Source organism: Callithrix jacchus, chromosome 16 (genome assembly GCF_049354715.1).
Source record: "Callithrix jacchus isolate 240 chromosome 16, calJac240_pri, whole genome shotgun sequence".
NCBI classification, from domain to species: domain Eukaryota; kingdom Metazoa; phylum Chordata; class Mammalia; order Primates; family Cebidae; genus Callithrix; species Callithrix jacchus.
In genome coordinates this window covers 15,172,663-15,197,660 of record NC_133517.1, presented here as the reverse complement: position 1 = coordinate 15,197,660, position 24,998 = coordinate 15,172,663, and the positions used below count along the sequence as shown (strand labels likewise).

Sequence of the window (24,998 nt, the reverse complement as noted above, 5' to 3'; positions counted from 1 at the left end):
ATCAGCAGTAGGAAACTTCTGCTTGCCTGGAAGTTTAGGTCAGTACTCTCCTACCCTAGTATCCAGGAAGAATTAGATTCATAACAGCAATAGCTGTCAGTTGGAAGCTACCTGTTTTGGTCAAGGAACTAAACAAAATCTATACACACATTATCTCATTTGATCTTTACAACAATTCAGTGAGGATCAGAGAGAGAGAATGAATTACCAAACCTGTAAAGATAGTAAATATCAGATGTAGGACTCTGACCTTGGAAGGTCTAAGGCTTCTGTCAAACTCCATTCTTGGTTAGCTACGCTTATTATTTTAGAACTTTAAGGACAAAATGTTGACATACTAACTACAATTCTAAAGAGTATTGAAATAACTGAAATGTGTTACATATGTGAGAACACTGAGAAAGATTAGGTTATGCCAAATGAAACCATGGATGTTCTACCATTTCTTAGTTACAAAGTAATAATTTCATACTTGCGCACATATAGAAGCTGAACAATCACACAGTGGATATTTGCTGTCCCTGGTTTCCTTGATGCAGAGCAGTGATTCCTCCCTCCCCTTCTTGGCCAGCTTTTGCCATGCCTGTGCCACCAGTGCCCGGTTCTTTCCGTCTACACTCCATTGCTTTTCTTGTCCAAGTCCAGGACTCTTTTCCCACCCTAGTTCTTCCTTTTCCCCTCTGGGAAATAAAGTACAGGAAGTCTTTCCACAGAAGACATCTCACCCTCCCTCCACTCTTCCCTAGAAATCCTACTTCTAGGGAACTGAACATCGAGGAATCTTATCATCATTAAACTGGGGAAAATTGTCTTCATTTTTTCAACTCTTTTTTTTCCACGTCCCTATCTTTAGCCTAAGCTTTCTTTATAGGAAAGATCTACCAAGTGAGATGACCTCCGGTATTTAGAGAGATGCACTTGCAACTGTTTCCTGGTAAAAGGATCTAAAGAGTAGGAATTGCGTATCTGCATGTGATGAGTAGAAACTGGAGCTCCTTTTTCTCTTTTCTGGGTCCCTTGATTAAGGAGGCAAACCAAGAGCACAGGCTCTAGGTTAGCTCTGGTGCTCCACTAATTTGGCTTCTTTATGCAGAATGTGAGTTTACACACCCAGCATTTATTGATTTCTACTCAAGAGACAAAATAAAAATGATTGGCCGTAAATAAATACATATGGCATGTATTTTTAAATGTATATATACAATATATGCATATAAAATACATTCAATACATACATATTTTTATATTTTACATATAAAATACAAAAAATATTATATGTATATTTTACATATAAAATATTAAAAAATACATATTTTTATATTTTAGATACATATAGAAATAGGTCAAGACTGAATGCTCAACTCCATGCTGGGTGTCTGCATATGACTTAGCAAATAGAACCCAGCCATAAGCAGAAATCAATCTAACACATTTCTTTAAAAAAATGAAAATTTATTAAAACTTAAAGGCTGCACATGATTTACAATAGCATATTAAGACCTTAACAATTATAATCAATTGTTAAAAGTAAAAAAATGTCTGTGTAATGTTTCTTTGGGATGCCCATCTATCCAACTTGTTGTATAAATGCAGGCAAATAATTTAACCTCTGTGGACCTCATTTTTCTCATCTGCAAATTTCGGGAATGATTTCTTAGGTTTTTTTCTTGAGCGAGCATTCTGTGATTCCATAAATAGAGAACTCTAGAATGTTATCCTAAGGAAATAAGTGGATTAAGTTATTTGTCATGGTGCTGTTTGCAACGGGAAAATCTGAAACATCCTAAATGTTCAAAACGGAGAACTGATACAAAAATGATAGAACATGAATGCAATATGCAGCCATTTAAACAACAATGTCGATGATACTTGTTGGCATGGAAAATTATTCACAATCCATTTTAAGTCATCAACTTAAATTATATAATGGTGTGATAATAAAAATATAGCTAACATTTATTGATTGCTTCTTTGAACCAGTCTCCTACTCAAAGTATTTACATTATCTCATTTCTCTTATTTAATCCTGATATATCCTTAACAAATTGAAGCGTATCATCATCCCTATTTTGTAGCTTTGGAAACTGAGGCTTAGAGAAATTAAGTAACTACATCTACTAAGGGATGAGCTGAGATTTGTATTTAGCATTTCTGGCTCCAAAATCCAAGCTCAATGATCTGACTTTTGTTATTGAAAACAAAACAAAAGCTCAAAACAAACCAGCAAATATGCACTAAACAGACCTTTGGAAGAAACCTATTTTAATAATGTTTTGTTCCTGATTGGTTGGAATAAAGGTGATTTTTTTTCCTATGTATATTTTTAATTTTTTTTAAACTGGTTAACATGCATTATTTATAAAATAAAGCCAAAAAATATAAGACTGGATCTCAGAATGTGTGAACTCAATATGAGAATTGAAAAAGTCTAGATGACTTAAAAAAAATAGATTGCAATATATATAAAATTATATTCTAAATGATAAAATAAAATGCTTTAATTACCCTTTAAACACTGAATGTGGAATGATGACCTAGCACTAAAAAACATGCCCTAACTTTCGGAAGTGGCTCCTTTCACTTGAATCTGGTACCTCTAATTATTTGTTTATGGTTTGGAGGGGGAGTACATTATTTGTTTTCTGGAAGCCTGGGGATTTTTTAGCCAAAAGGGAGGCTCTTATTTATGACAACTACACACAGTGCCTGGTATGAAAATATCCCCTAAAAATACTGCTTGGAGACTTATGTAGACCCCCAAGCAATACTGAGAGGAGACAAATCTCGTCCCCATTTAGGCATCATTTATGAATTACGGCAAGAGAAAGCCCTGCATATAAATAGTAAGGACTTTCCTGGAAGTATGTGGAGAGAGAGGCAGAGAGCTAGGCTACCTTGCTTCACCCTCACCTCATCTTATTCAGGTGCTTACCCCAGGACCCCAGTACCCCTTGAATCTTCAGTAAATCTCAGCCAGTAAACCCTGGCCTCAGGGTCTCCCAGCCCAGTCCCCAGGAAGAGCCAATGTCAGACATTCTCTGGGGCAAGTTCAAGTTGACCCTGTTTTCTGGTGTCATTTCAGACTTTGCACACTGGCTTTTCATAAGTAAAATTTTACCTTACTCCCCAGTCCCAGAAGAGGCCTGCATTAAGCCCAGTAGCCTGAAGGTTGCTTTGATTGGTGGGACCAGTCTTGCCCTTAACATTATCTTAGAGGTTGAAGGCCTGACCTTGCTGTAGAACCTGCCTACTGCTGCCTGGACATTAGCCTGGACTTGCTCATTTGTCAGTTTTGTGGTCCTCCCCTGGTCACTTATTGCATCTTGGCAGAAGTGTCTGATCTTTATGCCCTTATAACGGTGTAAACCTGCTTATAGCATTCCCTTGATCATCCAGCTTCAAGTAATTCTTTTGTTTACACTCTGATATCACTTAGTTTGACACTTCAAATATACTGCTCTTTATTGAGAGGCTAAGTTTCCATTTGTCTCTTCTATTCACTGTCTTTATAACAAGCTATGTCTTTTTTTTTCCTAGTATAGAGAGAGCGCGCAGATTTTTATTGGGCTTATGCAAATAGCCATATCGCCATAAGAAAACTCACATGTTTTGAATTCTGGAGGAATCAAGTAATGGAATAAAACATTTTATCTTTGTTTATAAAAATATACTTTGCCAAATGGCTATAAATTATATATAGCTTAAGAAAAGAAATTTTCTTAAATCTAGAAGACAAAACATTTGAGTAAAATACCAACAATATTTTAAATAAAAGTTTAAAAACATGATCTTGATTGGTGATTCAGTCTCATATAATCAACTTTTGTTCTGCTAGATCTCTATTAGTCATTTCATGACTCCATCAAATTCCTTATTAGAATTCTAGAAATTTTATGTATTCTGCAGATCTTAATTATCAGAAATTTGTATTTAAGAGTACTCAGAGTCTTTTTCATGAAGCTGATTGTAAATGTTTTTAGATACGAATAAAAAACAGTGATGCTAGATGACTAAAACTTAGAATAGCATGGTTAAAAAGCTGATGAAAGCTTGCAATTGACAAAGATATTCAATTATTTTTATTACATATAACATTTTAAAATAATCAGATTATGACTGACACCACATTGAATTTCTATAAATTTATATAATTTTCAAAACATGTACATCAACAAATACCCCAAAATGCAATTGAAGGAAGATCTAGTATCACTTACAATTTAACAGTGTTTCTTATGCAATTTAACAACAAATAAGCCTGATCCTTTAAGTCTTTACTAGATGAGAGATATATCTTTTGATGTTTTTCACAAGCCGCGTCTTTCAGTTCTTTGTATCTCAGATCGCTCTTTGCAGGATGCTTATTACACATAGTAGGTACATGACAATGCTTCTGTAACAAATGAGGCACTCATTTCTTTTTATTTAACACCGGTTAAAAAAATTAATGAGCACAAATAAAATAAATGTCATACTTCCAACCAAAACTTTCATGTTGATAACTGTTGCTTGAAAAATTAGTACATTGTGTGTTTTTAAGTGAAGATGATTTATTGCTATTGTCTAACACGTGAAGAAAGACAAAAAGATTGTTTGCAGGATCATTGGCTTGAGCACATCAATGGCACTGTTGGACAATTCTTGCTGAGTGTTAAGATGATTTATGTAACAGACCGAAGCTTTCCACAGTAATACATTATAGTCTTAAGCTATCAACCCTTGTTCATGCAGAGACAAAAGAATCTGAAAAATACCTACTCCTGAAGGTCTTCTCAAAAGAAATTGGAGATTATATTGATGCTGTTTAAACTCTTTCAGGAAAAATTACCTTTACATGCAATATCTTAACTTCTGAAAATGTTCAGGGGAAGTTTATTATTTTTCTAATAAACTTCTCAGTTTAATTTGCTTTCCCTTCAATTCTCTGAATCATGCAACAAGAATGTTTAATAATAGAAGATGAAACATGTTTAAACATTGGCATTCTTCTGTCCTTAACTTTCAGGAATTATGTTACAGATTAAAAATTAGGGTATTATATGTATGTTTGATGGCAGTACTATTTATCTTTCAAATAAAGTTCTATATGAGAAACATATTTTACAAAGTTATAACCATAGCCATATTTTTAGTGTATGCATGATTGCATGAATCCATCACATAATTTAAAGGTACGTATGAGATGATATCTTTTGAATTCTTCTGAGTTATGGGACTTCTTGTCACCAAAGACAAAATGCTCCATATAATGATTGCAATATGTGAACAGAGACCCACAAATATAATGCCTCTCTGGTAGAGAAACAAGATTTTGAAAAAAGAAGGAAAGGGAAAGTTTAAAAGAGATTTCCCATTATTTGTTCCTGGTTAGCATATATTAACACTCTGTCTGGGTCGTATGAAAACATGAATTCTCTGTAGTCAAAAGAAAAGTCACCATAATTAACATTCTGTTTCCAGATGAAATGTAATCATATAGAATAAGAATATAGGAACAGGCTGTAGCAAAAGGAAATGTGGACTGCAGAAGGAGAAAATAATGTAAACAGGAAACTCGGATCTTGGAGCATGTAAAGCAGTATGATTAAAAAGGAATGTGAGTATGTCATTAAACAGACAGGGGAAATGAGATCTTCCAGAATCAGGTGAGAAGTTTCCTTTTCCACTAAAATGGGAGGCTGGGAAGCTTGGACTTCAGGGAAGGACTTTGGCATTAGTCAAATGACTGAAAAGGCATCCAAGCAGATCAAACCAAAGCAGATCCCCTATAACTTTCCCAACCTCAGTCTCTTGATTATGTTAGCAGTCTCAAAAGTGATCCTCTAAATAGCAATTTGACCTCCTTGCCAAGCATCGCACAGGGAAGATCGCTTTTCTAAGGACATAACCAGTGTGCTTGAAGGTATAGCTTTTTTACAAATTTAGACAGTGACATTCTGGTTCGCTTTTTACTTGGGTTGGTAGGAGTCGAACTGTAAGAAACTGATCGGCCAGGGCTGCGGCCCTGCGAGCAGAGCTCTCTGAAGGAACAGAGTTGTTGGCCCTCTGCACATGCAGTAATTCTCCGCAGCTTCCACTTCCTTTGCCATCCTGTTCCCCACCATCTTTTTATTCTTTAATTGAAAAAGCATAATTTAATTCCATTAGAATAAAGGTGAAGGTTTACCCTAGCTATTTATGGGGAGCAATTAAATAAATACATTAGGTATGGATGGGATTACACTTTTCTCCACTATGAGGCCAAATCAATGGCAAATATACTGAACTTCCTTTATAATGACGTTGTGGAGAATGCATCTAAATCTTCTGTATTGTCTATAGTTGTTTGTTTTCTTGGACATGGCCCAACCCATGGCATGCATAAATCCACTGGACGGCAATTGTAGCTATGTAAAGCTGCTGTTTATCCAGAACTTTGTATCTGGCAAACCTATATTATTAGGCTTTTTGCATATGTTTTTGCTTTTAATGCTCATAGGAACCCCATGGAACAGGCTGGAAAGCTTTCTGCAGAGCCCAAACTAATACATGGTTTACAGGACCTGGAAGCAGACCCTGCCTATTGAACTTCAAAGTCTCAGTTCTTCATAGCACATTCAGTGGCCATTCTCATCAGTCACTGATAAGAAATCATGCGTTTTCTCACCTAGTCCAATATCTGCCTCCTTCTCATTAAAGAAAGATGTAGCACTTTATAAGCTAAATGTGCAATTACCAAATTTTAAGGTTTTAAGAAAATGACTTGAAATAGTCATTGACTCTATTCTTTAGAACCATAAATATACTCTGGAGGTTGATAACATTTTGGAATTACTACTTTAATACTCTCAACAGTCCCCTTGTGGGCTTGAAAAGTTCATCTATTTTCCAGAATTAGCCACGCCTCATGATAGTTCACTCCACTCTAACCCACATTCAGTGGCACTGGAATCCTGCTTCCTATATGCAGAGCGATGCACAGTGCCTCCTGCACTGGACAGAGAAGTCCTGTTGCATAGCTTAGCATCAGCAACACCTTGCGACTCTCCTGTGTCATGAACCAGGGGTAGCTTAAGATCAGGGAAACTCTGGTTAAGTAACTAATATAATTTTGAGTTCTTTGAATCATGTGCATCATCTAGACTGGCTCTGGTTTAGAACAAATCACTTCGTATGCTAAGATGTTTCCAATTTACCTTGAGTTAATATGGTGAAGATTCAAGATAAAAGTGTTGGCCTGATTTTCACCCTATAGTCCCTTATTACTTTTTTTCCGTTTTTGTAAGATGGTCATTGTTGACTTTTGGCATTGGTTGGGGAAGAAGGAGCTCACATGATTCAAGCTGCTGTTAAGGTTCCAGTCCCTGAACTGGGATGGGTACATGTCACTATAAAGTGTGAAGAAGAAGATGATACCACCTTTGAAAATCTATACCTGGCCTTTCCCAGCATTCTAGACTGGACCCCAGCCTCATAGAACTTTCAAGAACGTGTGATTCACTCCTTCATGGCCTCTTAATTTGTTGGAAAAAAAATGTAGTCCTGTTGTTTCCTGGGCATCTGGAGATCATCTTGGAAAGCACCAAGTGATCTTTGTTCCAAAGAGGGTTGGAGAATGAATGATCTATAAACGCCAGTCCTCACTAAGTCTTGAGGGAGGAAGATAATCCCAAGTCAGAAAAGGACCCTGCCAGAATAAGTGGACATGAGCACCAGGTTCCCTGTATCACCCAGAGAGGCCTTCACATAAGCCTTCTCTGACAATTCAACCCCTAATCTCATCACTCATGTATCTCCTCATAATCTAATCGGGGCTTCTCTGCTGGCCAGGCATGGGCATCAGAACTGCTGCTGTGACTTCCTTCACGTGCCTCAGCAGTCACCCAAGGTACCCTGACATCCTGCCTGCCATGAGGGTTAGGCTTCAAAGCTTCTGAGGGCCAGGGGCCCACAAACTCTCCTTTAGGTATCCTCTGAAATCTCTGTGTCACTATGGGATAAAAGATGCCAGTCATTTCAGATCAGAGCAGCAGTCAGAGAGCAACTATGCTCGTCAGTTTTGCATTGTTATAAAGGAATACCCGAGACTGGGAATTTACAAAGAAAAGATGTTTAGGTGGCTCACAGGTTTGCAGACTGTACAAGCATTGCACCAGCATCCGCTCAGCTTCTGGTGAGGCTTCAGGAAGCTTTTACTGATGGTGGAAGGTGAAGGGGAAACAGGTGTGTCACATGGTGACAGAAGGAGCAAGAGTGATGGGAGGAGGTACCAGGCTCCTTTTTAACAATTGGATTTTGTGTGAACAACCAGAACTCGTTCGTTATTTGGTGAGGAGGACACCAAGCCATTTGTGAATGGCATAGCCAAACAACTCCCATCGGGCCCCACCTCCAACATTGAGGGTCAATTTCAACATGAGATTTGGAGGGAACAGACATCCCAACTATATCTGCCCAGCCTTCCTGGTGCTGCTCGGGCCTCTACTCCCCTAACAGGGTATTTTTGGCCTCCTGATACTCTGTGAGATTGTTACATACCATGTAGGTAACTGGCCAGTGCAATGTCTTGACAATAAATGATATTTACTCAAACTCAGGAATAACCGTGTCTATTCACAAACTTCATGCCTTAAAGAGTCATTTTAGCATTCACTTATTTATGTATGCATGCATTCGATCAGTGATTCATTTGTTTACTCATTCAGCAAACATTGAACTAATTCCAGCGAGGCAGCTTAATGGGGAATAGGGAAAATATTGAATCATATTGTATCACATCCCCCAAAACTGCCTATTTTCTAAATTATAAAACCGTTGTTAAGTTAAATGTATGTTTATTAAGTTTTTAAAAATCAAAATAAAGCTGTCATGTCATAGAAACCAAGGTTGAAGAATTAGCAAATTCATTTCCACATTAAAAAATAATTAGTAATTAGCCTGGCATTGAACTTGTTGTAAGTTCTGGGACATTTTGGCATTTATACAATTACCACTATACTTTTATATGGTATCCATTACATTGTAATAGGCTCATGGCAAATAACCATATCATGACTTCTAATATAAAGAACAGAAACTACTAAGTAACCTTGGTAGTTGAAATTCTTGATCCACATAACTACCTATTACCAGTTAAGTTGTGGAATCTGTGGTTTTGCGTATAATTGCATGAATTAAATAACATTAATGTTGAATGACATGAAAATAAACCTTGTAGCTTAACTACATTGCAAAACAATTGTTATCACTGAATGTAAAGTGATACCAATTAAACCTTCTTTTAAGTACTGCAAATTAGGATTTAACTACTGAAGAAACCCTAGAATGTAAGCTGGTGGTACACTACAGGTGGAATATCCCTTAGTATTTTCAGAGATTTAATGGTATTTCTAAAATTAAAAACATCTTTCTCTTTATCACTGGCATTAGTTGTGCCTTGTTCAGGAGAGTTTCTTTTCTTTCTTTTTCTTTCTTCTTTCTTTTTTTTTTTTTTTTTGTTTTTTTTTGTTTTTTGAGACAGAGTCTTGCTCTGTTGCCAAGGTTGGAGTGCAATGGTGGGCTCTCAGCTCACTGCAACCTCTGCCGCCTGAGTTCAAGTGATTCTCCTGCCTCACTCTCCTGAGTAGCTGGGACTACAGGCATGCACCTGCATGACCACACCTGGCCAATTTTTGTATTTTTAGTAGAGATGGGTTTTCCCCATGTTTGCCAGGCTGGTCCCAGGAAAGTTTCAAACAGGCACTAATTAACTTCTTAAAAGATAGATATCAACAATTCAGCATTTGCAATGTTGACAAAGCGACAAATTATGAAATCTTGTGCTCATAAAGAGTAAATATTTCATTTCAGTGGGTAAGCAATGGGGTGGAATTTGGGAACGGAAAGGCTTGATATTAATACTAATACTAATACTTAAATTATAAAATTTTATCAAAAACAGTTGGAGATTGGCAATTTTGTATCATTCAACCTAATAAGATAGTAGCAATAAAACTACTGTTATGCCTTCTTTCATGATATATTTATCGCGCATGTGTATTGAGTTGATATTTTCCAAGCTGAGTGAACTTGGACAAGTTATTTAATTTCTGAGCCTCAATTTTCTCTTCAGGAAACTGGGGGCAGTAATAGCTACACAATGGATTATTGTAATGATTAAATGGAGGCAACATAGTCAAAGGCCTTGGTACAGTGCTTTAATATGAAATAGACATCTCTCCCACCTCCCCATTAGGCATCTTTTGTGTCTGTATGCATACTTGTACAAGGAACCGTGGACTTAGATCTGTAAGGGTCTAATATATATCAGGCAAGTAAGAATTTCATCAAACTTGTAATCTTGACATAACACGCACATATTTTTTCACATGAAATACATATTGTTAACAGAAGAATTTGATAACAAGTGATTGAACTTTTAGAGCTGGTGATTTTTTTTTTAGCAGAACTTTAGATATTTAAGAAAATTATCTGCGTGGAAGAGTCCAATTTTCCCTTCATACGTCCCCTGTCTCTAACCTACATGTGCTGCTCTATGACCAGGTCTAAATTCCAGATGTTCCAAGTAGCTCTTCATTGAATCTAGTCTTCTGATGGCACCTAAACAAATATATCAAACCTTGTACAACATTTAGAAAGTGGAACTTGAAATTTTTCTTTCTGTTAGACAAATAGACTCCATCTGGAAAAAATAACCCCAGGCACTTGGACACAGGAGCATGACGCTTATTGGCTGGACACCCAATGAATACCTTACACTACTTTCTTTGGCTCCTACCCTTGCCTGCTCATTTCCAATCTTGCACACTCGAGCAGGCACTGGGCTGTTAGACAAGGGAATCCTTGTTACCCATACACCCAAACACTATGAAGGAAGGCTCTCTTAAAGATAAGCTTGCAAGAATTATCTGGACCGAAATGTTTCCTTTCATACATACTATGACACCTGTTCTATGAAGGGCTGCTATATGTCACTGTGTTTTTAATATTAATTGGTAACAATGTTTTATTTTTTATTTCTTCTATATATTTTTCAACATTTACCACATTCCATTTTAAACAAGCGTATCCTCATATAATCCTTCCTTCCTGCTCCCCTCCCTCCCTTTCTATTTTATATAATGCTAGTTTGTAAAAGAAAAAAAAAACCCACATATGTTAATGCTTTTCATTTTACTGATTGACTTTTATTCCAGAATTAGTATTATAATACTATTAGTACTGTTTTGCCTTTCAAAATGGACCAAACTGAATTTCAGTGATTGCAATATTATTTATCAGCTCTTAGGGGGAACTCAGTAAATCTCATTAGAAATCATAAAAGTAATCTTTACTTTGATTTTGTTGATAAAATCTTTATAATAAAAGTATCTTTTAATGACTTTTTTCATAATTTCGTTGGAACTGCACTTTTATGCAGCATTCTTAAGTTGCTTCTTTTTGAAGACATTTTCTTTTGTCAATTGTGAGCAGGTAGGCTTTCAAAACCCAAAAGCAATTGCCCAGAACTTCTGGAATTCATTTTTATTACATCCCACGATCTGAGCAGTAGGGAGTTCTGTGAAACATGTTTGATCAAACATTAATTTTATAAATTGCCTTCCTTTTCCTACAATTCCCATGAAAAAGGTATTCAGCTAGATTAAAACTCTGGAAAATTTTAATGGGACCTTTGAAATCTGTTTGAGTTCAGCTTTTTGGAAAAATAAAACCACCTAATGGAAGTAGTTTTTATACCAGAAGTGGATCTGCCTTTGAGGCAGTTTTCTTTCATACATAATGATGAAATGGTAGCAGGATAATCTGAAAGTTTGAAACGTCTTTTCCAAACCCATATGCTGCTTATAATAATATCTAAAGGGTCAAACGAGTTTGGTATGATGATGAAGAGCAGGAAGATGATAATTTGCAACAATATCACTCTTGTCTTTTCACAGTCCTACCCTGGTCCAAGCCTGGAAAGTGAAGACTTCAACATTCCACCAATTACTCCTCCTTCCCTCCCAGACCACTCGCTGGTGCACCTGAATGAAGTTGAGTCTGGTTACCATTCTCTGTGTCACCCCATGAACCATAATGGCCTGCTACCATTTCATCCACAAAACATGGACCTCCCTGAAATCACTGTCTCCAATATGCTGGGCCAGGATGGAGCACTGCTTTCTAACTCCATTTCCGTGGTAAGAATCTGCTGACCTGTTTGTGATGGGGGCTGAGGGATACCATGGGGAAAAGGACTAAGTTGATGTGAGGGCATGGCTTTGTGAGAATAGCATTTTGAAACTGTTTCTCTCTATAGAGATGGTTCTTTATAAATCATACAGATTTTTAAAGCAATTTTCCATTTTATATTTATGTCGAAGAGAAATCAATTACTTGTGTGGTAACTCATATTTATAATCCAAATTACTAAATACTGTTTGACACCGAATGTGCTGTCATAGAGTCAAACTGGCTTACCAGCTTTCAGAGAAAAAGCAATCTTGAAAGATGCCACCTCTCATCCAGTGTAGGATTCCTCCCCGAAAGGCAAATCCCCATATCTTCTGAACAGAAGCTGCTGTTAACCTCGATTTTCCTTCTGTTTTCTGCTCTCAAGTTCTACAAATGTATACCTTAGGAAAGTAAGAAAACAATTTTTATTTTTATTTTGGAGGTATAATTCTGGTGATCAAAATTTATCTCCATTAAAGTGTTACAGTCTACTGGACCTGTTTTCTAACAATTTATAATGACAGCAGTATGAATTCCCACTAATTTTTAAAATTTAATAGGAATGTGTATCAACCAGCAAACTAGCAAAAAATCAAATTCTCAGGCTCTACCCAGGGAGTACAGGGGTCTGTGTTTTTTATAAGCATCCCATACTTGAGAAACACTGGGTTATTATAAAATCTTTCCTTTTGATTTTTATGTCATCTAAAAACTTAATAATTTCTGTGTCTACACCACAGTAGAGGAAAAAGTAAATCCGTAGTATATGGCCAAGGGAAGAGCTTTAGACCATGTCGTAAAACCCTCCCCGCAGGTTAACAGTGACTTTTAATTAGCACTTTTTGGTTTTCATTGTTCAAGCACTTAGCAGTCCAACTAACTCTCTTGTCATTTTCATAAGTCACTGAACAGGACTGTCATTTTCATAATGAGCAAACTGATGAACTTGCCCATATTATGTTGTTTCTGATAAAAAACACATTTTATATTATCACTTATCTAAATCATTGGGGGGAAAACATCTCTAACTTGAGTGATTTTATAGGAGGAATTTTCTGTTAATCATGAACATAAGGGTAGAATAACAGCAGACTCGAAAGAAACTCCAAAGTAGTTTCTTTAGAGAATGAAACCCAGAGCCTACTGCCTAATACACAATGGTGTATAGAATTTTCCTAAAATCTGGCGGCCATCTGGGCAGCCAAGAGGGGAGAACTCATGGGCAGCACTGTCACTCAGGTTTTTAGAGTATATTCCGCTTGTATAGATTCAGCTTATGAGTATTAAGTATGACTCCATAAATAGAAAATGGATTTTTGCAAACAAACATGCTAAATGTGTAAAGCTGAGAAATAGATTTCAATGTAGTCACCTTGAAATATTGCCTGCCTACGCCTCTTTGGGACTACGTCTTCAGACCCAATTCATGAGCCGAAGAAGGCATTTAGGTCATGCCGCTGCAGGGACCCCTGTTCCCTAGAAAGGAGAAGAAGGGGGCGGTCAGTATACGTGGAAAACGCCAGCTTTGTTCTCTAGGCTTATTCCCCATGGTGGGAATGAGAGTGGGGCCATAGGAAGGATAAAGAGATATTCGGTTATGTAGTTCAAGCCTTTTTCCTTTATAAAAGTTACCTCCTTTCTAGTAACATTTTACCCTCCTTAGCATTTTTTTTTTTTTCCCCGAGACGGAGTTTTGCTCTTGTTACCCAGGCTGGAGTGCAATGGCGTGATCTCGGCTCACTGCAATCTCCGCCTCCTGGGTTCAGGCAATTCTCCTGCCTCAGCCTCCTGAGTAGCTGGGATTACAGGTACATGCCACCATGCCCAGCTAATTTTTGGTATTTTTAGTAGAGACGGGGTTTCACCATGTTGACCAGGATGGTCTCGATCTTTTGACCTCGTGATCCACCCGCCTCGGCCTCCCAAAGTGCTGGGATTACAGGCGTGAGCCACCGCGCCCAGCCTGCCTCCTTAGCATTTCTACATCCATCTCAATACACCTTTAAGAGACCTCACTCAAAGAATTGCTTATGCAATGTCAATAACTGTGGCTCAGAGAATTTTTCCAGATTTGCTGCCCATGGCAGTCATGCTATCTTCAAATGGCACATTTGGGACTCGACTCAGTCGCAGACACGAGGCAGTCCACTTTCAGGTCTGCTCCCACTCTGCCTTCCTCTTTCGCTATCAGGAGCTTCTTTCTGTTTATAAATGTCTTTGTACTCTCCACCCACCAACCCACTGTCAAAAACTGGACATCGATAATTGTGCCTTGACATGATGGTTCCCTTGGAACATTCAACACTTTGCAGGGTAGAGAGGAGACAAATCCCCTATTTGGCCTAAGCTAAAGAAATGAAGCTCTGATTGCCATTCTAATTCTTGAAGGTGAGCCTGTTCAGGATTTTCACAGGGTGGCAAGGCTTCCCAATGCCCCTCAAGCTGCATTCTGGAGCTGCACATCTACTGTGTCTCCTCACAGCACGGGTCCTGGCCTTTAATGCTGCAAGCAAAAAGCAACTCCAGCAACTGTCTTTGTTGGTGAGGCTATGGGTAAGGTTCAGCACTTCCCAGTGGAATGTGGTGTGATAATGGAGCTCTTCTATAATCTGTGCTGTCCAACAGCAGTAGTCAACTGGCTATTAAATGCAGCTAGTGGGACTGAGGGACCAATTTTTAATTTTATTTTATTTTAATTACCTTACATTTAAGTAGCCACCTTCACCTAGCAGCTACTGTATTGGACAGAATAGGTCTAGTTAATGATGTTGATTCTAGCATTAAGTCTATATTAAGCCCATTTTTTTTAAAGCCAGCATGGTCTCAGAGAGAGAAGATTTGGAGATTAAATTTGCTGTTCCTGTTTCTCAAGGCTTGGGAATCTCTGGCTAGATTCCAGAAGCCAAAGTCTGATACACTATAAAGTTGCAATAGAAATGTAATAAAGTTGGAGGAATCAGGATCTATCTTTTGTCTACTAATTCCTATGAGAAACAAAGAGCCTCTTCAGTTCTTGTTTTGAGCTCTCATGTGACAAATGCCATTCCTCAGTGTATATACTTTGAATGCTTACCATGGTCTAAATGTTTGAAAAGGCTCATGATTGGTAAGACATAGCCACTCTCCTTCTGGACAGTTAAAACGTAAATAGTTATGAAGCAATTAGCAAGAACCATGGAGCAATTGGAGACCAGGAGAAGTGCCCAACTCAGATGTACTGACCATGAACTCAGCAGGAACTCTTATTTGAAAGGATGACCTATACTCAGGTTTGGGTCTACGTAGAAAAGGTAGGACAGCAGTCACGGCTTGAAGGAGGGTTTGATTTGGATAAACAGAAAGGAAAGAAAAGGCATGTTGGAGAGTGTTCAAAAATCGGATTGGGTATTTTGAAATGGGAAATTTGACCAAAACTTTCAAAACCAATTAAAGAACTAGGTCATGATAGGACAGATGATAAGAAATTGTTGGTAGTTTCTACTCAAGGACAAAAGTATTATGAAGGCAGTGTTGTAGGAATCTCCTTCTGGCGTAGGATCCTGTGTGAATAGCAGCAGCAAGAGACTGGAGTTATGGAAAGCCCCTGGGGCCTGTTATCCCAATGCAGGTAAGAGGTGCCAGGGACTATACCAGTGTAGTGTGCCATGAAGCTGTTTTTGTATCCCCAAATATGTATAGATCTAAAGATGAACAACATTTGTCTTCTCGTATTTTAAATATTAAAAGCATGAAGGGATTCTTTTCTTTGAAAGAAACTTTGAATAATATTCAATTTGCTCATCACGCTTCCTTGTAAAAACTTCCTAACACTCTTTGCTAGCAACTTTGCTCATGGCTAATATGGTCACAACATTTAACAACTGAGCTATGGACTAGTTTGCCAATTGTTGAAATATGTTTATGTGTAGGGACGGTTTAGGTCATCAGTGCCCATTAGACAGGAAAATAGTGTCTATAGTTACGAGAGAGTGTGAATGTTGCCCACCGAGAAGTGACAGTGCTCCTTCCAAGATTTTCTTTCAAGGTCACCTACAATATGAGAGCAACTAATAAAAGCTAACAGTTGTAGCTTCTAAATAATAAATTTTTTGTGAATTTAAAAATCCTATGAGTAGAAGCCATCCTGGGAAAATGTATATACAGGATCAACTTTCTCCAATTATATTTTCTAAAAGCTTTTGAATGTAATCAAAGCTGAGCCTTTTGCTGTTAGTATTGTGATTGTATCTTTCTATTAGTATTTTCGCATGATGAAATTTTAGTATTCAAATGGATCAAGGAAGTGAAAAATACTTTTGTTCTTGTATATTACTTATTGTATATATTTAGATGTTATTATCATGCTTTATATATGCATTAATAGATATTTTAGATATGTTACTTATATATCAATTATCATAATACACATCATTTACTGAAATTTTGATTTTAGATACATTTTCTTGTATCTACCTCTGTTTCTTATCTCCACTGGCAACACAGTGGAGTGATACTGTTTCACCATTTATAAGCATTTTCTGCAAATGCCTAATATATTAGACATCAACAGTTTAGTCCATAATTAAAAATCAGGGTCTGACTGAGCTTTTAGTATCCCAGTTTTACAAATGGAAAATGTAAGTTCAAAGTGGTTAAGTGACTTGATGGCTTAGCCAGTAAATACCCCAGATTCCTTATCAGGGAAATGGGGATGATAATAATAAGCCTTACCTCATGGGGTTCAGGAAATATTTGAGATTACTCAGACCAGTAGCTGGCACATAGGAAACATTATATAAGCGTTGGTTAAATAAAATTAGAAAAGCAAGCCTGTACGACTATTTTGGAGAAGTTAAAATGCATAGGAGGGAAGACTTTCCAAAAGAGTTATTTATACTTTCATCCTGAATCTTCACATCTGTCAAAAATGCTACAGTAAGCCTGCTATTAACCAAAGGAGTATTTACCTTTTACTGGGTGTCTTTACGTAACATTGTGATTTAAACTGATGTCTCTGGGCCAGCGTGCCTCAATTCAAATCCTGGCGTTTCCACTTACCAGCTATGTGACCTTGAGTAACTTCATGTGCCTCAGTTTCACCTGTTTAATCCCATCACGTTGTAGGTATTAAAGTAGCTTATATCTGCAATGACTGGCTAGATATATTCAATGAGAACCCCTTTTTGATAAAAAGGTAACCAAGGTAGGATATCTATATTGCCTTCTGGAATTTATCATAGACAAAATGAGGTGCAGCATACATAGGGTGAAAGTTTTTCCCAAATTTCTCACCACTTTTTTGCATTTTCTTGTCTGTGCCATTTTATTGTTAGTAGGGATTCCTGCAACAAGTTAAATTTCTGGCACTTTCAAAAGGATTCCATTTTCCTAAAGTCCTTTTTTTCAAAGACAGACTATAAAACAGAGTAGAATTTCTGTAGGTATATAACTGTCAAATAAGTGCCAATTAGTTCTGATTCTCTAGGTCCAAGTTAAACAGTCATTCATGACCCAATATGCAAGAGTTCCACTTTTCTCAACATTCCTCTGAGTTATTTTCCTAGTGGGTAATTGATTTGTGTGCACTTCTCAGAGAGTGGAGTCTGGTTAGAAAAGCATTGAAATGAGAGCCATGGATAAGCTTGTCAATCATGGGGAAGTCACTGCACCCTCTTCCCGGCAGGGTCCACACTGAGCTTGTTGGGAGTGGGGTTGGGGGTGGTGCACAGGAGTTAGCCGGAACAGTGTTGCTTTTATTTTTATTTGCATTTCTTATAAAAGTTCCCTTGAACAAATGTTCTGCCCCCCAGAAGATGGAAAGCCCCAAGACTAGTCGATCTCCCCGATCTTTTTCAGGGCTGGCATTTTCCTATAATCTGTTGTCTGTCAACCACACGACTTTGATCTAGACTTTGAGACTCACTGGGTTTGTCATATTAGTTACCTAGTAATTTTTCTTGCCATTGCTTTGGCTGTCTCAGTGTTTTAACTGCCCCCCCCCTTCAAAGTTTAATCAGTTATAAGAACCTACTGGATAGATAATTTCTTTTGACTGGAAATTGTTACCCTGCCATTAAAAAAAAAAAAAAAAGTGATGTTGCTGTGTGTGGATGGCTAGTGTTTTCATGTTGTTAAAAGGAAACTACGGAACTATTTTAGCAGAAAGGTAGAATAAGAAAATGCCCATATTAAATATTCATGGCTGAAGAAAAATCCTTTGATTTCTCCAAACTGAAATCAGGAGTCTCTCTTCTGTTTCTCCCCACTCGGGTACATTCACCGCTGGGCTTAATCATGGACTGGTGAACGGGAAAATGCAACCTCGTATAAAGTCGTCCCAGACTCTCAGCCTGGCCTATATGTGGTGATTGCTTGTTCTTTGTGCAGTCAACAGAAGCTCTTTCATACAAAGAAAAACCGTGCAAAGTTTTAGAATGGCCTCGAAGAAAGGATTCATTTAGAACCTGGGCCTTTTGTAGAGTGTGCTTCCTAATGACACATTATAGAAAATTTACAATGAGGAAAGCAACAAAGGCGATTTCAATTTCTTTGAATGTGTCAAATTTCCAGTTCTGGAGTTTGAAATGGAAAAAAGATGTTAAAAGGCAATGAAATTGGGGGGTTTATTTCCCAAATGCCTTCTTTTTCCAGGCAACAAAAGCAAGCATAATGTATATACTCAGATTTATTGTCATTTTTAGCATTCAGTCATGGCACACTTTACATTCAAAGGGCAAACAACTGTTTTGACAACCATCACTTTCGTAGGTGCTATACGGCACTCATGAAACTGAAGCGGGAGTGTTCCTTCAGGCCTATAGGGAGTGCCGCACATCAAGGAGTTCAGATGTATTAGAGCAGCATGAATTTCCAATATGTTGCCATTATGGAAAAGACCACTGGCATATTGAATAATGCAGCTTTCAAAGCCAAGCAGAAAATGTGATTACGGACAATTTGATTGCTGTTTTTAAAATAAATATTTTCCAAATCTTGAGGTATTTTATTTCATGTAATGCATAAAGTATGTAACCATGGACTAGAGCTAAGCATCTTTCAGGACATGGAGGAGCTTATGATGTCAGCTCATTTAATGTTGAAAGAATAGAAGTGTTCGCTTAAAGTGGAATGGATGTCACTGCAGCTTTTTTTTTTCTTTAAAGAAAAAAAGAAGCCATAAAAATAATTTTGCCACTTTGACAAAGGAAAAACAATAAAGAACAATTATTTAGCATTATGCCACAATTCATCAAATGTTTAGCAATTACAGCCTGTGTTTTTTCACAAATTATCCTTTTTTTAATATCACAGAACACAAGAACAATGCGCTAAACCACTTTGATATTGTGGAGAAATGGGTTGGGTTTTTTTGTTCTTAGTTTTGTTTGTATACAATAAATATGCAGGTTAGTTGGGTTTTTTTTCTTTTTGGACAAATTCTTAATAAGCCCAAAAATAAGTGTTGTCTGTAGTTAGTTGTTAAGATCTACTTAAGACCTTTGTTTGCTCAAAACAGACTAGTTTGAATGTGGCATTGACATAGTTCAATGGACTAAGTATGTTAATGATTTGGGGCTATCTTTTATTGCTATAATAAAATATTATTCCAAACTAGAGTTCTCCTTAATAGTATTCAGGAAAGGAGCCAATTTAAAAATAACTCTTTTTCTTTTCTAAGCCAAGTAATCAGACTCACGATTCACTTGGTATATAGGACTTCCTGTACTTTTTCTTCAGCCCTAGAGTTCATACAAATATGTGCCTCACCCATGCATGAAAGAAGTAAAAAAGCTATAAAATCAGTTATATATTATGCTGTAAGCAAACTCTGAGACTTACTTCATCCAGTCTCTTAAGTCCAGGCAGGAATAAACCTAAATCATTTGAGATATATGGTTTTCTAAGAGCCAAGATTCCCTACCTTTCCTTGGTAGCCTGTTTATGTCTAATTAACCTTGTAACATTAAGCTAAACTGCAGTAAGAGATTTAGATTCCTTCCAGGAATTTCCTTATTAAAGTTAAACCAAAATCTCTGACTGCAATTTTAGCCTATTTTGTCTGCCTCAGCTTTCTGAATGCTTCGAGAACAGTTGATTTCAAATATTTGACATTTATGAAGTCAGTCCTGCTGTTGTGTTTTACCTGGCCCAAGTAAGCCCAATTTTTTTAACTTTTCCTCAAAGGTCATTATTTTTTAACTTTTAAATCAAATTAGCTCCTTTTTTTTTTTTTTTAAGATATTTATGATCTTAAGGAATGTTGACCACAAAGGATAGCAGAGCTCTAGAACCTGAGATTGCAGATTAATTTCTGGAGTTTTCAAATTCTTCTTTGCCGCTACAGGGACATTTTATGATAGGGTCCTTAATAGCATCACTGATTGCTGACATGTTTAATTGCTGCTTCATTGATCCTTCCTACAGTGTGTGACTCTTGCTGTGTTGGTTTCTAGCCAGTAGTTCTCATCTTGTATTTATGTAGCTCATTTCACGTCCTAAAGGCAAACATCTGAAAGGCCATTGTGGCATTGCTCTTTAAGGCACCTTTTTTTTCCTGCCTAGGTATCCATTATATAAATAGCCATTGGCAAACAAAGATGAATAAAAACTGTATTATAGTTTTATATGTGAGCGATTGTCTTTGAACAAAAAGATTCTAAGGATATTCATAAGTAAGAATTTCCAGATCCTAGCCCTGAGCTTTCAGTCATTAGCTATGACTTCAAAATTGTTAGCAAAATGTTTCCTAAGGTGTTGAGGGGGCAGTTTGGGGAAAGCAGCAAAGAACCTGGATAAAGAAGACATAGGACTGGAAAAAAGGAATAAACAACAAATGAAAACAGGCCTGTTCAAGATTGCAGTTATATACCTGGAGGATCTGTCATGGGTGTGGTGGGTATAGATGGGGTTTCTTGTGGGCGGTCCGTCCTCCGGTGCTTCTTCTATAACTGAGCTCTGTGCTCCTCATTTTGCGTCCAGCGAATGTTCTGTCCTTGCTCTTCTACCTTGAATAATCATGCTGATGCTTCATGTGTCAAGAACTACTTTTTCTTTCCTTCCTTCATCATTCAGCATTAACTCCTCTCCCCATGAAGAGAAACATTTTTCTTGTTCTCTCTCTGCCTCATAAACTCATTACAGGAGAGAGGACCTGAGAGCTTACTTGGTTTTGTTGCCTAGACCTTCATGCAGAAATTACTGATAACAATGCTCTATGTAAGTGTACAGCCCATAGCAGGAGCTCAGTAACTATTTCTGGTTGAATGAATCTATTTGTTCCCACTTTAAGTTATCTCCAACCGTAATATTTTCCCCAGACAGGTACATGATTATTATTGCTTTTGGGGCTGACACTTTTAAGCAGTTGTTTAGTCTAAAATGATACAAATATTCCAGTTTTTTAAAAAGTATACTGTCATGTGTCATGGGGTCTAAAATGTTATAATCCTTTCAATGTAGCTAAATGAATTTGAGCCCTAAACATACTCAATACTATAAATCATAGTCTTAATACTTAATCAACTTACTACTAATCATTTCTCCCTATTCCACTATTAAATTGATATATTTGACAATGAATTGCAATGTGTAGTTTATCCTCCTTTTTAGATGAATCCATTTATATTCTGAGTAAAGCTTTTTTTTTTTTTTTTTTTTTTTTGAGACAGACTCTCTCTCTGTGGCCAAGGCTGGAGTGCAAATGGTGCAATCTCGGCTCACTGCAACTTCTGCCTCCCAGGTTCAGATGATTCTCCTGCCTCAGCCTCCTGAGTAGCTGGGACTACAGGCATGTGCCACCATGCCTGGATAATTTTTGTATTTTTAGTAGAGACAGGGTTTCACCATGTTGGTCAGGCTGTTCTCGAACTCCTGACTCATGATCTGCCCACATTGGCCTTCCAAAGTGCTAGGATTACAGGTGTGAGCCACTGCACCCAGCCGAGTACGTTATTTTTATAGAGAAAAACAATCAATAAAATTACAAGACTTCTAAAGGAATGTATTTTTGCCTATTTTTCTCTCCCAAAGTCTTGGGGGCAGAAATAGTAGTAGTGTGAAAAATTAATGTCTACTAAACATTTGCCCATATGACTCTTGGGTTTTTTTTAATTACAAAATGATTCCATCTCAGCTTGCCATGTCTTTGACTTGATTTTTGTTTTATTTATGCAAGTAGGTCATTAACATTGAGATGTTGCATTATAAACTCATTTCATCATAAAATCATAGGAAAATGCATCTAAAATGCTTTTCAGGAGAACGATGCACCAGTCTCATTTCAAGACACCACTTCCTTCATTATTCATTAACTATCATTATCCAATGCATATGGGAATGCTTTAAGAGCAGATTTTGGTTTTAGATGTTTTTTTCCACTTTAGTTTTTTTTCTAGTTTGAAAATTTCAAGATCTTTTACGTGGACAAGCATTACCTGCAGAAACATGATATAATCTGTCTTTTTATGTTAACTATTTCTATAATTCTTTCTGCCAGCAGCAATACACACTGCATAAGAGAAAAGGTCTGAGGTCCTGGAGGGTTTTTGACCATTTGTTCTAGTCATTAAAATGCTAGATTTTACTTTCCTTTTTTGAATAATTTAAAATATCACAAATACCAAAATCATCCACAGAACATGTCTTTTTTTCTTTCACCTAATAAATATATTTAGCATTTTGATAAATATATAACCACAAAATTGATAAACTTCTCTGAATTTAATGGACCATACAAATTCCCCAGAGAAACATAAGCACTCTCTGACAGAGAGAGGATTAAACTTCCTTTTGTAATTCAGGGTAACATTTTTATTTCTGATAGGCAAGAAACCCTCTCAAAATGTGTTACATTTGAAAAGCATTATTTTCAACATTTAGGGAGTTTTGTTTTCTTTAATCATCTTGATTATCTTTAATAAAAATATCCAACCCTGGAAACATATCACACTATTAAATGTTTTACATTTTTATACCTATTGTATATGTAATCACATTCTGTATTAACCAGTAGATGTAACTAATGGTTTGCCAAATGGAGATAGGATCATACTTCATACAGTATGAAACTTGCATATGCTATGGATGAAAAATAACTCTCTCTGCAGTTATTAAGATGGTGGATTCATAAAGCTTATTGCTAAAAACACTGTATTATTAAGACTATCAAGAGACAAAGAAAATTATTAGTATCTTGAAGTATTTTTTTCTATTGTGATGTATATACATAGTGCTCAAAAAACTAATTGGAAAATAGGCTATGATCACGTAACTATTATTCACATAGAATAAAAGTATGCTACTTGTATCTGTATGTATCTATCTATCTGTCTATCTAGCTATCTTTCTTTCTGTCTCTCTACACATTCATGTGTTGGTTGTGTTTGTGTGTCTGGGACTCTGAGCCCATTGTCTTTAGTATTAAAAGGTACCTGCACCAAGGTGAAGGCATGGTTGAAAGTATCAGAAGCCATTTCCCCAGTGGGTAGATGCAGAGTGGGACCTCTGGTTAACAGTTCCTGTCACATGGATACTTTCTTGTGTGTGGTTGTTTTCACTTTCCCCAAAGCAGCCTTATTCCTGATTTCCATAGCACCCAAGGCTGGCCTGTATTTCCCAGCTAATAGCAGATGCCCTTCCTTTTCTGAAGCTGCACTTCCCTGCAGCATCTCCCGCACAGTTCAGACATTTCTAGGGTATCTTCATGATGCCTCAGATCTGCAGGTAGTATGTATAGTGATTGATAGAACCCAAAAACTGATCGTTTACTTGGATTACATATATAAAACTTGGAGAAACCTTGAGACCATGAAAGATCAAATTCTCAAATATGGAACACTTCTTAACTCATCCAGGGAGTGCTGTAGTCATTCACAGAAACCTACTGATAGCACTGGGGTCTGGAGAAGCTGTATGAGTGGTGGGGACATCTATGGGTCTGGGTGAGGCCACCTGCACTTGAACCCTGGCTGGTCCCTCACTATCTGTATGTGCTCATTGGGAAGTCATTCCACCTCTCTGTGCCTCAGTTTACCTGCTGGTAGTGAGGCTTGATCAGTCTGTGCATCTGAAGCCCTCTGAGCACTACTGGGCAGACAATGAGCTTTATGTCAGCTGCTGGATTATTCACCTGTGAACCCCCATAGCCTGTGGTCTGGGTTCTTCTTATACTATCTGTCATTCCTCTTCTCATTACTGGTGTGTGTGTTCCATGGACCATTCTAACAACCCCTACACTGACATTGATTGTGCTCCGACTACTAAGTCCTGGGCCAGGTGTTTCACACAGTTTTCTTCTTCATCCCCACGATCACGCCAGGAGGTGGGTGGTGTGATTCTCATCCTACCCAGAAGGACCATAGGACAAAAAGGTGGAGCACAGGGATGGCAGCTGGTAGGTGGCAAACTAGGCAGGCTGGGCACAGATCTCCTCTACGTTTCTGGTGAGACCGGGAGCCATGCTTTACACTTGGTAGGGGCTTGGTAAATTTGCACTGGAAACCTAAATTGAGCTTTCTGTCCTCTCTCTCTCTCTCTCAGTCTCTCTCCTGATGAACTCAGCACCGTAACAACTCAAGGTGACAGTGTAAATGCAGACAACATTCACAGTTCAGCCCTCTTTTAAAAAAAATCAGAATAAACGCATTATTTTTACATTGCTGAAATAATAAGAGAGAATGAGTAGAGAAAAAGAGAGATCCTACATTTTAATGAAAGAAGGATGGGCTTGAAATTCTGACTGGGTGACTGACAAATCACTTGATTTCTCTGAGCCTCAGTTTTCTTAGTTATAAAAGAAAAAAAAGTGTGACGACAATCGTATTTACATC

The 24,998-nt window shown here is 37.4% G+C and overlaps 1 protein-coding gene across 3 annotated transcripts in view; it reads left to right on the top strand.

Annotated features, from left to right (window-relative positions):
* The window catches only part of TOX (thymocyte selection associated high mobility group box), a 309,742-nt gene that overhangs the window by 166,214 nt on the left and 118,530 nt on the right, over positions 1-24,998 (top strand). For all 3 annotated transcript variants that reach the window (XM_008982689.5, XM_002758935.6, XM_035277514.3), the window contains one exon: positions 11,916-12,158. In XM_008982689.5, coding sequence (XP_008980937.1) covers positions 11,916-12,158 — 243 coding nt within the window. The remainder of the gene's footprint in view (positions 1-11,915; positions 12,159-24,998) is intronic.